This window comes from Orycteropus afer, unplaced genomic scaffold, assembly GCF_000298275.1.
Source record: "Orycteropus afer afer isolate SDZICR_OR568_19922 unplaced genomic scaffold, OryAfe1.0 scaffold00507, whole genome shotgun sequence".
NCBI classification, from domain to species: Eukaryota; Metazoa; Chordata; class Mammalia; order Tubulidentata; family Orycteropodidae; genus Orycteropus; species Orycteropus afer.
In genome coordinates this window covers 1,097,721-1,110,628 of record NW_006922094.1, presented here as the reverse complement: position 1 = coordinate 1,110,628, position 12,908 = coordinate 1,097,721, and the positions used below count along the sequence as shown (strand labels likewise).

The window sequence follows — 12,908 nt, the reverse complement described above, 5'->3', positions numbered from 1 at the left end:
ACCTTCCAAGGCTCACAGAGGCCAGTGGCAGAGGAAGGCCTCACTGAGGGCTGGCATCTCACAGATGAGGACAATCACAGAGGAAGACGGCAGGTAGGAGGAGAGCGTCTCAATTCTTGGGAAGCAGCGAGGGAGTAAGACGGGATCAGGGGCAGTGCCAGGCACTCACCTGATGTGGAAGTTCTGCACGTTGACATTCTTGTACGGAGCTGTCTTCCTCTGGCACCAGAGAAGGAGCCCTTCCTTTGCAGAAGTCTCTGTAAAACGTACAAGGATAGTGAGCACTGGCTCAAAATGAAACCTTCAGACCTTGTCCCACGTTGGACCATACTTTCTGGGGGTCAAACAAAACCCAACAGGAGAGAACACCATATATGACAAGAGCAGCAGCAACGACAGGAGTGACCACAGCCACTATCCTACTGGAGACGGACAGACCTCCGCTGATCCTAACTGCCAAATGGAACTGCACAGCCCAAGGCTGGTTTGGGATTCCTAAGAGGTCACCTGTCCAGAGTCATCACCCCAGTGGATAGCAGTGTCATGAACCTGTGCCGTGTTCCTGATGACAAAGCCTGTGCCTCTCACCATAGAACACACTATCTCACAAGCTCCTGACACCGGTCTCTGCCTCTCTGAACAAGATGACAATGAAGCCATTGGCATGAGTACTAGGCCCTGTCTAGTCACTCAGATCTGGCCCTATCCTCAAGGGAGGTCAGTGGAGGGGAGAGGCCTCACAGGTCATTCTGTGCCCTACAGAGCTGGCCCAACAATCTGCTCCCCCTGGCCTCTGGCTATCCCTGATAGACTGAGTGTCCCAGAGCCTCTCCACAGACTGGGCCGGGGGTTCTTCTCACCCTGTGGTGCATATCGGAGCTTCGAAGGAAGTAAAGTGGCTCATTCCTGGATACCCTGAGCTGACGGCAGACCATGAAGGCTGAGGTTGAGAGGGGGCATCTGGTGGACAGATGAAACAGCAGACCCAGGCCCGACTCTCACTAGTTGCTGAGTGACTCTGAGCTACTGAATTCCTCCTCTGTGACTCAGGTCTCTCGACCATGAAATGAGGTAAATGCTGCCTGCCAATTCCCATGGGGGGTGCAAGGCTCCAGTGAGATGGAGGCCAGGAGAACAAACTGGCTACCAGGGCTAGGAGGCTACAAAGGCCGTGGTGGAGGTGACAGATGGCAGGATCTCCTCTTCACCTGCAGTTCTGGGCCTGCAGCTACCCACTAACTACTTCAGTCCCTGTGAGTGACACCAAGGCAAAAGAGAATTAGAAGTGGATAGTCACCTACAGACAACACTTCAGAAATTCCAATCCCTCTCCCCCCAACTCAGGTGAGTGTGGAGAACAGATGGTTCTTCACCGGTTCACGGGGTCTCAGCTCTCACCTTCCACGGAGATGTCCTGGATGGCGAACCTGAGAATGATCGTCCAGATCATGCCCAGCGTCATCTTCGCATTGCCGTCCACAATCTCTGCATGCAGGGTGGGGGCAAGGGCAGATAGTGAGAAGGTTAAAACCAGAGTGAGACTCCTCTGTCTCTCAAAGGCAGCCTCTGCTTCCATCCAGAGACCAGCTCCAATCACCTGTCCTCCACCACCATCCCTGGGACAAAAGGCAGCCAGGTCCCCCTGAACAGTCTTTGGACAGAACTGCTCCAAAACAGCCTGATGCTGGATGCCTACAGGCTGGTGGACATGGATTTGTTTCCTCTGCCACGTAGCCCGCCCAACTCCCAGCTCATTCTTTAAGACCCAACTCAAAAGGCTGCTCCTCCATGAACTCTGGTCCTCAGCATTCGGCCTGCATTCCCGCCCCCTGTTCACATCTGCACTGCAGCACTCGCCACACTGGCTACAATTACACCCTCAGGAGTGTCTCCCTGACTAGTGGACACGCTCCGTCAGTCAGTAAGTAAGGGCTACGATACTGTTCGTCAAGTCTGTGCCCACTTCCTTCCAACCCCACTGCCGGCCACCCTTGTCCAAGCGTCACTGCCACCTTTCCTGGGGCTCAATGCAGCTCCTGTCGAATCTCCTGCAATCCACTCTCTGCACAGCAGCCAGGGAGCTCTTTAAAAAGGTATAGATTGGTGTCACTCCCCTGTGTGAAGCTCCACGACACCTAAAATGAAGCCCATGTCCTTAGCCTAGTCCACAAGGCCTGCCCTTGGGGGCCTGGTCCTCCACTCCCCAGCTTCTCTGGCCAGCTCCTTTCAGTTTCCCAAACACACCAAGATCTTTCCTGCTTTCAGGCCCTTATCCCTTCTCTCCATCCAGAAAGCTCTCCCTTCTCTCCTCTAGGCTAGTAGCTTCTCATCCCACAAGCTTCTGCTACTATGTCACTCTCAGAAATGACTTCCCTAACCACCAACCAAAAGGAGCCCCTCACCCCAACCCAGTTCCTCTCTCCCTCAGGACCCTGCTCCTCCCCTCACACGGTCACCATCTGTAATCCTGTATCTGTTGGTCTGTTTACTATTCACCTTCCCTGAGAGTAGGGGCTGTGCTGTTCATCATGAACCTGGAAAATACACGACGTTATAGAAGGAAGGGGCAAGCAGAGACACAGAGCCAGGCCAACAGGCTGCAGGCTGTCTAAACCTAACAATAATCCTTCATTCAAACTTCCGGGAGTGACAGGGAACGGTCTAGGCTACACATTCTTCAGCTTCAGCAACTTGGAGAAAAACCATCTTTGCAACACTCAGGGCAGACGTGGCTGCAAATGAAGTGTGAGCAGCCTTGTCCCATAGTGCTTCAGACAGACACGCCTCGGGAAGTCCTCTGAGAGCCTCTGCTCTCACAGCTTAACCCGGCAGAGGCAGGGAGGTGGCAGGATGGCTTCCTAAGAAGAAGGGTGGAAATGGGCAGAGCCAGTGAACGCCCCGCTGGGGCCCCCCCGAGCTGGGTGCTGGAGAACACAGGGGCCAGTTCCAGAGGGCACTGAGGAGTGGGTGAAGGCGGGGAGGAATCTGCAGAAGATCTTGTTCACTGACTGTCAAGAACTGAAAACTCTAGGGTGGGCTTGCTGCGGATAGGAGGTGCCTCAGGATGGGGTCTCCTTTTCCTAGAGACTCAACCAAGAGGACTGGAGGGGTTCTAGCAGCCATGATAGAGATGCTCTCCATAGGCCTGTGGCTGAGGGCAACTTCGGTTTTAAAGTCTCAGGAGGAAATACGTCTAGTCTGCTGCCCAGAGGCAAGGGGAGGGACACACCTCAGGGTGAAGAACTCCACAACCAGGAAACAGGTAGCGCCCACACTGTGGGTGTAGGCACCTCCTCAGTCAGGAATTCCGTGCTGCATGCCTCGTAAGTGCCAGGCACTCCAGAGGGGAGGCCACCATTCTCACGCCCAGCCAGCTGCAAGTGCAAGCTGGTCACGGGAAGGGCGGGAGGACAGCTTTTCTCATGACACACCCATCACCAGCTGCTTCTCTGACCTGCAGCCCTGTTTCCGCCACCTGCCCACTGTCACAGCCCCACTGGAGGGGTTAGGGGTAGAGGGTGGGATTCTCAGGTGTTTCAACCCCACAGCCTACTGGGAAATAGCCCAGCACGCTGTCTTCCTCTAGCTTTGTACTGAGACTCGATGGCCAATGTGAATGGAAGTGAACCAATTTGGGCATGAGCACACTTTCAGACCAAGTTTTTCTTCAAATGAAAACTGAGGACTGCCATGGGTCTCTTCTCTACCTTCCTCTCTCCACTTACAGACCAGCATTTGGGCAAAGTAAAAGGAGTTGTGAGAAGCAGAAGGCAGGAGGAAAGATGCATGCAAGGACAGAATATCTCAGGGCCTGAGCAGACACCACAAACACCAACCACCTCGACCATGTCATGCAAGGCTTGGCAGCCACCTCAGAGAGGTCCCACTGGGGCAGAACCTTGCAACTTGGGACACATATTCTGGCTGGGAGTCTTGGCTACCATCTCAGAGCCCTGTCATTAACGGCAATTAATTTTCCTTGTTTTTCTAAAAGCTGGGACAATATGGATGTCGGGATGTATGACACTCTGCTCTGACTAATGAGCTGATGGGGAGCTGATGGGCTCAATCAGGCCTCACCTCATCTCCCAAAGTGCCTGGGAGCTCAGCCCTGGGGAGCCTGTAACAAGCCCGCTGCTGATGGGATGGCATGTTGACTGCTTGAGTGGAAAGGCCTGTGGAAGGTCCTGGGTGCCCACACAGGAAGATCCTGGGTGGCCAGAGGCTGAACCTGACCCAGCCCATGATCCAGAGCAGAGTCTGGGCATGAACCTGTGAACCTGTACACTATGACCCAACGTCCTAATGCTGAGCCTCCACCCCCTTCATTCCTGCATATTCTCTCCTCCCTGCAGACAGCAGGCAGGGCATAATGACAAAGCTGCTCCCAGCACAGAGAGAGACATGTCATGCATCCACCAGCATCTCACAGGGCCCAGCACAAGGAAGGCAGAGTGAGGGCATTCAGGGTCCAACTCAAAGCCATGCTGCCCCAGAAGAATCACCAGAAGTCCGCCCTGCATGGCCAGGGTGCATCATATTCCCAGACCTGGGTGGCACCTGAGGGGATTATTCTGCAGTATGGGAGGCGCTTGTAGGCCCAGCGTCATATCAAGGGATGTCATTGTGGTCACTGCTGAATATTTACTGGGGCTTAAAGTGCCTCAAGTACACTGCCACCAAAAATTCTTCTTTCAGAATGTTGGTGTCATGCCTCTGAGCCTGATGGTCGAGAAATGAGCTAGACCCCTGGCTGCCCCATCACGAGCTCACCTTCCGCTCCGATGGAGACCAGCTTGACTCCTTTGCTGGCGATAAAGTCCAGCGCTTTGTTCACATTGTTGATTTTGTGCACTCTCATCTTTCCCCGCTCCGGCTTAGGCAATCGCTCCCCTGAGAGATGCACACAGAGAAAAAGAAGGCAAGAGAAAGTCCTGTCAGTTTCTTGGTGCTCTCTGAACCAGGTGCCAGCTGCCCACCATGGTCCTCTGGCCTCCACCCGAGCCAAACTGCAGCTGGGAAGGGTCTCACTCTCCTCACAGCAACAACGGGCAGGGGGGTGGCCAGTGTCTCTGGGGACCTGTGTGGCAGGGCGTCAGTGAAGAGCCTCACCTGAAATGACCTCCAGGAGCAGCATGAGCTTGAGTCCGTCGCGGAAGTCCTCGTCGATGTTCTCGATCTGTGTGCCTGCCTTCCGCAGGTGGGAGTTGCACCATGCTGTGAAGGTCTGCGGAAGCCAAAGAGTCAGCTCAGCTGCCAGGGCTCCCCTGCCACACATCCAAATTGCTGGGCACAGCCCCAACCCAACAACAGTGGCTACCCCTGGATACTCGCTCACAGCCAGGCCCCAGGGCCTCCCTTGGGAGACAAGATTTCTAATTTTCACAGCAAGCCAGACAGGTGGACATGAGCAAACTGAGGGTGAAGAGGCACTGTGTACTAAGTGGCGGAGCCTGAATTTGTGCCCAAGTCTGTCCCCTGAACAGAAAGTGCCCTTCCCCAACACGAAGCTGCCTTAAGTGAGCCTACAACAAGCACCAGACAAAGATTCCAGTCAGTCATCTATTCATTCATTCATTCATTCATTCACACTGGACTGAGGAAACAGCGGGGGAAAAACTTGTCAGCATCCGTTCTCTTGGGTGGACCCATCTGATCCTTCATCAGCCTGGCACACCACAGAGCCCAGCAGCACTGGTTTCTTGCACCCACAGCCCCTCTTCTCAGGAAAGGAGCGCAGGCAGCCATTTTCCCATCACTGCCAAAGATGGCCCAGGACACGAAAAGTTGGAAAATAAAAGCCTCCTGAAGATTTGAGGTGGGACCAGTCTCCTTGGTCTCTACTTGAATTTTGGCAGGCTCAAGAGTAAGCACTTCCTCTGAAATACCAGGAAACCAGGAGCCTCTGGACCTGTGCATGCCCCACACAGTTTGGTTTCCTTGCAGGCCAGATGCCCTGGCCTCTCTGTTCCCTGGAGAAGATGCCATACCCCACCCTTCCAAACCTTAAGACCCATCATGGGTCTTAAGAATTCCTTGAGAATTCCTTCTGCTGTATCTTAGTGGGAAAGCAACTGGGAGGCAGGCACCCCCGCCAGGGTTCTACCTGAGAAGAAGGTTTCTGAGGATCACAGGGCACAGAGACAATGGAAGGTGAAAGGGCATTTCCTGGCAAGGTGAGTCAAGAACAAGAAGCCTAAGCTTCCAGAAACACCAGGAACAAGGGCAGAACAGACATAAGGAGGGCACTCAGCCTCATGGAGGTGACCAGCCATCCAGCCCCCTGCTAGAAGGGGACATGTTATCAGACATCAGTCAGCACAGATATGCCCAGACGTCTCCATCAGGGGCTGGGAAAAAAACCCAAGCCTCTGCTACTCCTAGGATTCCTCTGTACCCCACACCCGCCCTTTACCCCACCATTTGCAGGGGCCAGCATAGAGGCAGGCAGAGAGCCAGGGGTGCATAAGTGCCCACTTCACAGCCAGGACGCAGGCATGTGCGGGAAGAGGGGCTTCCAAGGGGCCTCCAGCCAAGCCCCATTTGTTTTGACAACTGCTGCCACTCCTGCTCATTTAGACTCTGAACAGGCACCTCCTCCCAGACAAAGGGGCAGCCTGATTAGCATGAGGCACCACAGGGCTGGCGGAGGATTCCCTCCAAACAGGGGCCACTGGAAGCAGGCGGGGTTCCCACACCACCCCCACCCCACTCCTTTACCCAACATAGGGTGTCCCTCTGTGGAAGAAACAGAGACCCCTTCCCCTCGAACGATGCTGTTATAGCCTGCATTGCCTCTGCCTTTGTTTAGCCAGCACCTACCCAGCCCTCCGAAATCAGGCCCAAGTGCATCTCTTCCTCCCCAATGCCTGCATATCTTGGATGCCTCCTCTTATCATGGCCTCTTTTCATTAGACTCTAACAGCTGTTTTCTGTCTTCTGTCTCCCCCAGATTATAAGCTCCTTAGGGGAGGGGTTATTGCTTGACTTCCAACTAGGACCACAAGCAGCTTCTCATTAAGGAACAGTTAATTAACCTTCCCAACCTCATTTCCCAAGATTCCCCTATTCAACTCTGGATTCAGACCAACCAGGGCTAGATTGCTGGCTACACCACCCACACGGGCTAGTTACCCAACCATCCTGACACCCGTTTCCTCATCTGCAACACGGTGATTATGACACCCCTGAGAGTGCGGGGTCAGTGTGAGGATCAGGGGTGACAGTGCTTCCATGGTATACAACAGGTGCTCAATAAAGCTCCCTGTGCCTCCTAGCATCTGCGTCCCTTCCCTGCTGGGCCTGCTGGAATCCTGCCCACCTCCCCCTGCAGTGCTACCTCAGTCCCCTGCCTGCCCCTGTCACCACACATACAGCTCTTCTAACAGCATTTTCTGGTCATTTTTTTGTCTTATGGGATGTGGCATGCACACATGCTGTCTCTCCTACCAAATGCAAGCTCCTAGGGGGTGGGCATGACGTCTCTCATGGCTCTGTGACACACCAAGCACAGCCTGCCTCAGGGTGAGCAGAGAGAAAGGGTGCCACTTGGCTACCCTGTAAAGCAGAGGGCAGCAGCAGGGCTGGGGTAGAGGCAAAATGATGGGACAGGGTATGGTGGTGACCCCAGGGCCCTGATCTTGCACACGCCTCAAAGAGCAATATGGCCAAATCCCACCCCACAGCTTGAGGATGCAAGGTGGCACTTCCTGGAGGACGAGTCCCCGCTGTGCTGCTGGAGGCCAAAATCTAGGCACCCAGTCTGCAGGGAGGGCCAGGCATGTATCTAAATGGCAACCCTTACTGCTCAGCCTGCAGGGGGTTATGTCTGCATGTTCAGAAGGGGTACAGGCCTGGGTTTGATTCCCAGTTCTTTGGCTTACTTGTTCTGCGTTCCTGACCAAATGACTTTACTTATTTGAACTTCAGTTTCCTTCTCTGTAGGAACCTAGCTCTTCGGTTGTTAAATGGATTAAATGGGGTAAAAAGCATCTAAAGCACCTAACTCGGTGCCTGGGAGCTCTGGTGGCATAGTGCCTAAGGCATCTGACTGCTAACCAGAAGGCTGGAGGTGCAAACCCACCAGCCACTCCTGAAAACTGGACAATCTACTTCCGTAGTGACACTGTCTCAGAAATCCAAGGAGGGTGGCTATGAGTTGAATAGACTCAACGGCAGTTAAGTTTGGTTTCGTTTTCGGTTTAACTCAGTGCCTGGCACCATCACAATGCTGTGCTGCTGTTAAGTGCCAACGAGTTGGCTCTGACTCATAGCAACCCCATACACAACAGAATACAACACCCCCAGTCCTGCACCATCCCCACAATTGTTGCTCCGCTTGAGCCACTGTTGCAGTCACTGTGTCAATCCATCTCGTTGCGGTTCTTCCTCTTTTGTCGATGACCCTCTACTTTACTGAGCATGATGTCCTTCCTCCAGGGATTGGTCCCTCCTGATAACATGACCAAAGTACCCAAGAAAAAGTGTTGCTATCTTCACTTCTGAGAAATATGCCAGCTGTACTTCTTCCAAGACATATTTGTTTGTTCTTCTGGTAGTCCTTGGTATATTCAGTATTCTTCACCAACACAGTAATTCAAATGCATCGAATTCTTTGATCTTCCTTATTCATTGTCCAGCTTTTGCATGCATATAGGTGACTGAAAATACCACAACTTGGGTCAAACACATCTCAGTCCTCAAAGTCACATCTTTGCTTTTTAACACTTTAAAAAGATCTTTTGCAGCAGATTTGTCCACTGCAACACGTCATTTGATTTGACTATTGTTTCCAGGGGCATTGATTGGGCATCCAAGTAACATGAAATCCTTGACAACTTCAATATCTTCTCCATTAATCATTATGTTGTTTATTGGTCCAGTTGTGATGATTCTTTTTTCTTTATGTTAAGGTGTAAGCCTTACTGAAGACTGCAACCTTTGATCTCCATCAGTAAGTGCTTCAAGTCCTCTTCACTTTCAGCAAACAAGGTTGTGCCAACTGCATATTGCAGGTTGTTAGTAAGTCTTCCTCCAATCCCAATGTCACATTCTTCTTCATATAGTCCAGCTTCTTGGATTATTAGCTCAGCATACAGATTGAATTACTATGGTGAGAGATACAATAATGGATGCATACCTTTCCTGATTTAAAACCATGCAGTTTCCCCTTGATCTGTTTGAACAACTGCCACTTTGTCTATGTACAGGTTCCACATGAGCACAATGAAGTGTTCTAGGACTCCTATTCTTTGCGATGTTACCCATAATTTGCTATGATCCACACAATGGATGTGCACCTACACACATGCATATACCCACACACAGGCTAGCTGCCACCCAATCCCCAGATGTGATCCAGTCTCTCATCTGCAAAGGCCTTGAGCCCACCCTCATGGGTGGAGCAGTAGTGGGATTGCCAGAGACCCTCGACCCTTGTGTGATAGTCCCTGCTCAAATGTAGGAAGGCACCGAATAAACCTCACTTCTTCAGGCTGCCTGTCCTCATAGGTGTTTACTGTACTATCTTATCTGCCCCTCTCCAAACAGGCCTCCTGTCACTGCCCCTTCACTCATCTCCTCTGGGTAGTAAATAAGAGTTCTGGCTTGCTTGGGGAAGGGGCGTAATACAGGCCTGGGTTCAAATCTTGGCTCTGCCACTGGCTAGCTGGATGACCTTGGCCAAGTAATGCCATGTCTCTGAGCCTCAGTTTACTTGGTAATGAAATGGGAACAATAATCCCTTTCCTTCAAAGTTCAGATGAGGATTAAACAAAATAATGCAAGTGAACCACTTAGCACTGTGCCTGGCAGCAGAGATTCTGTATTCAGTGTTATATATGTGCCCAAGAAAGGTCTATTTTTAAATAAATGGTAGCTATGCTGTGTACTTCCACCTCCCCGACTGGAAGCAGGCAGAGTTGCAGGTAGAGTGTGGAGCAGGTGCTCAGGGAGAACACCCACACTCGTCTCCCAGCCTGCAACCTGCCAGCAGACAGTATGGGAGTCCAGCGCCAGGCCTCCCACCCTCCTCCACACCCACTCACCCTGTCTCCTCCTGTGAGGGGCGTCTGACACGGGAGGACCCAGGGAAAGAGCGCATGAGCTCACAAGGCCAACAGTAGGGAATCAATCAACCATGATCGACAGGGTGTGACTGGCAGTATTTGGAACTTTGTACCTTTTTCTACTCAGTTACAAAAATAATACCCTGCTCATACACATCCTCTCCCTACCTGGCTTAGATTATTATCTACAGTGTGGATGGTGTGGAGGGGTGGTTTCTACAGAGCCTCATGTGCCCACTGTACCCCCTCCACCATTCCAAATTCTCAGTGAGAGCTATGGACACAAACTGCCAACAGGTCTCTCCTGTTCCACACCACTGCAGGCCACCATGGGGTTAGGACACGTTCACTCCCTCCAGAAGCATCTGCCGGACTCCGTGCTCTCAGAGCCTGCAGTCTGGTGGGTAAGGTCTCTTAATCAAGCATTACGCAACTACAGTAACACCCTAACCCTTAGAAAAAGTGGCATCAACTGGTAATAATAACAACCACCATAGCAGACACTTTTCAAGAGTGAACTATGTGCCAGGCATTTTGTCACCCAGTAGCTTCTCTCATCCTTACAGCTACCTGGTGCTGTAGGTGCTATTATTGTACCCATTTTACAAATGAAGAAACTGAGGCCTGAGAGGTATAGTGGAGTGACTTGCCAAAGGTCACATACCTACAAAGTTACAGTGCTGGATTTCAAACCAGGGACCTTGGGTCTGAGGCCATGCTCTTAGGAACTGGCTTATGCTGCACTTGCCCCCAAAAAGGGAGCTGAAGAGAGTTGGTAATGGTAGGAGGAGCACTGCAGCTAGAGGCAGAGGCAGACACACAAGTTTCCCTGAAGAGATGATTTTCAAACTCTATCTGAATGAGGAGGAGGTAGGAAGACAAGAATAAGGAAGACTGTAACGTGAACACCAGTGACTAGGTGGTACAAACAGTTAAGTGCTCTACTATAGCCAAAAGATGGCAGCCCGAACTTACCCAGAGGTGCCCTGGGAGACAGGCCTGGGCATGTGCTTCCAAAACGGCACAGTCTTGAAAACCCTAAGGTGCAGTTCTACTCTGCACACCTGGGGTCGCCATGAGTCAGAACTGACTCAACGGCAACTAACAGGAGCACGTGTAGTGGTGACACCACGTGCAGAGGCTCTCTGGCAGGCGAGCAGAACCCAACTGGAGACAGGAAAGAAGGTCAGCTAAGCTGGAGGACGTGGAGTGAGGTAAAGATGGTAGGCAGACTGCACAGGGCTGTCAAAGGTCACACTGGCTGCTCCTTGAGGACTCTGCCAGAGAGGCAAAGAGCCGACGTGTGATGACCAGGACAGAAGGTAGAGAGCCCTGAGAGAAGCTTGGTGGTAGAGGAAGGGAGGAGTCGTGGTGGGATGCGACTGCCGTGACTGAGAAATGCAAGTGCGCAGCTCTGTCTCATTTGGAAGGAACCATAGCTACTGGCCTCTACGGGAAGAGGGGAAGGCAAAAAAGCACCGAGCTCTTCTGGGTTTTATGATCAAGGGTCATTTTCTGGGAGTGGAACCAACCCTGATCGGCTTACACGTGGCAGTGGCTGTTTCCCGAGCACCTCTCTTAAAAGGGTCTCAGTGCAGTCACCTGACAACTACTGACTGTTGATATGGAGTCTCTACTGCTAACCAGAAGGCTGGCGGTTCACACCCACCAGCCACTCCTCGGAAGGAAGGTTGGGCAATCCTACTTCTGTAGTGATACTGCCTGGGAAACCCAAGGAGGGGTCGCTATGAGTCAGGGCTGACGGCAAACAACAACAACCATGTACCAGAGGAGCTCTGGTGGCGCAATGGTCAAAGCATTCAGCTGCTAACCAAAAGGTCGGTGGTTTGAACCCACAAGGAGCTCTATGGGAAAAAGATGAGGCAGTCAGCTTCTATAAAGATTTACAGCCTTAGAAGCCCTATGGGGCATGGGGTAGTTCTCTGTCCTAACGGGTTGTTATGAGTTGGAATGGACTGGATGGCAGGCTTTGGTTCTGGTATGCTATCATGTCCTGGGCATGGGAAGGAGCAAAACAGATACACAATTTACACTCTAACCTGAGGATTACGGGGGGTGAGGAGCATGTTAAAAGTAATTATACAATAACTGCTCATTGCTAAGTCTTCCTTTGTTACATATGTAAAAAAACAAACAGTTGCCATCAAGTTGATTCTGACTCATGGCCATCCCACCTGTCAGAACAGAACTATGCTCCACAGGGTTTCAATATCTGATTTTTTGGTAAGTGGACCGCCAGGACTTTTTTCTGAGGCACCTCTGAGTTGATTCGAACCTCCAGCCTGCATGTTAAAGCAGCCAAGTGTGTTAACCCTTTGCACCACCGAGGACTCTCACATTACACACAGCAACTCTAAAATCTCCAACCCCATGATCATACGACATATTACTGTTTCCATCATACAGAAGAGGAAGCCACAGCAAGGAGAAGCTAAGCGACTTGTCCAAGGTCACACAGCTCATATACAGGAAGTGGGGACTGAATAGGCAGTCTGGCTCCAGAGTCTACACAGCCAATCACTTTGTTTTCTGCCTACATAACCATTCCTGTGATGGGAGAAATACATGTCTGAATGTATGAATACACACACACACACACACAGACAGAGATTATAGAGGTAGACAGTTATACATACACACACACAGAGTTTAGAGAGGTAAACAGCTATACACAGACACATACATACACATACAGATTAGAAGTAGAGAGCTATACACACACACACACACACACATATAGAGCTAATGTGACCCAGGAGCTAGGGGAGCCAGGGAGTTCTATCTCAAAGGAAGTGATGTTTAAGTGGGATGAAAAGGATA

General features: G+C 51.5%; 1 protein-coding gene across 1 annotated transcript in view; it reads right to left on the bottom strand.

The window, feature by feature from the left end:
* ACTN4 (actinin alpha 4) overlaps positions 1-12,908 on the bottom strand; it is an 81,465-nt gene that overhangs the window by 23,104 nt on the left and 45,453 nt on the right. Inside the window, exons 2-5 of the mRNA XM_007955514.2 lie at positions 5,113-5,227; positions 4,774-4,893; positions 1,399-1,485; positions 170-257 (exon numbers count right to left, since the gene is read on the bottom strand). Coding sequence (XP_007953705.1) covers positions 170-257; positions 1,399-1,485; positions 4,774-4,893; positions 5,113-5,227 — 410 coding nt within the window. The remainder of the gene's footprint in view (positions 1-169; positions 258-1,398; positions 1,486-4,773; positions 4,894-5,112; positions 5,228-12,908) is intronic.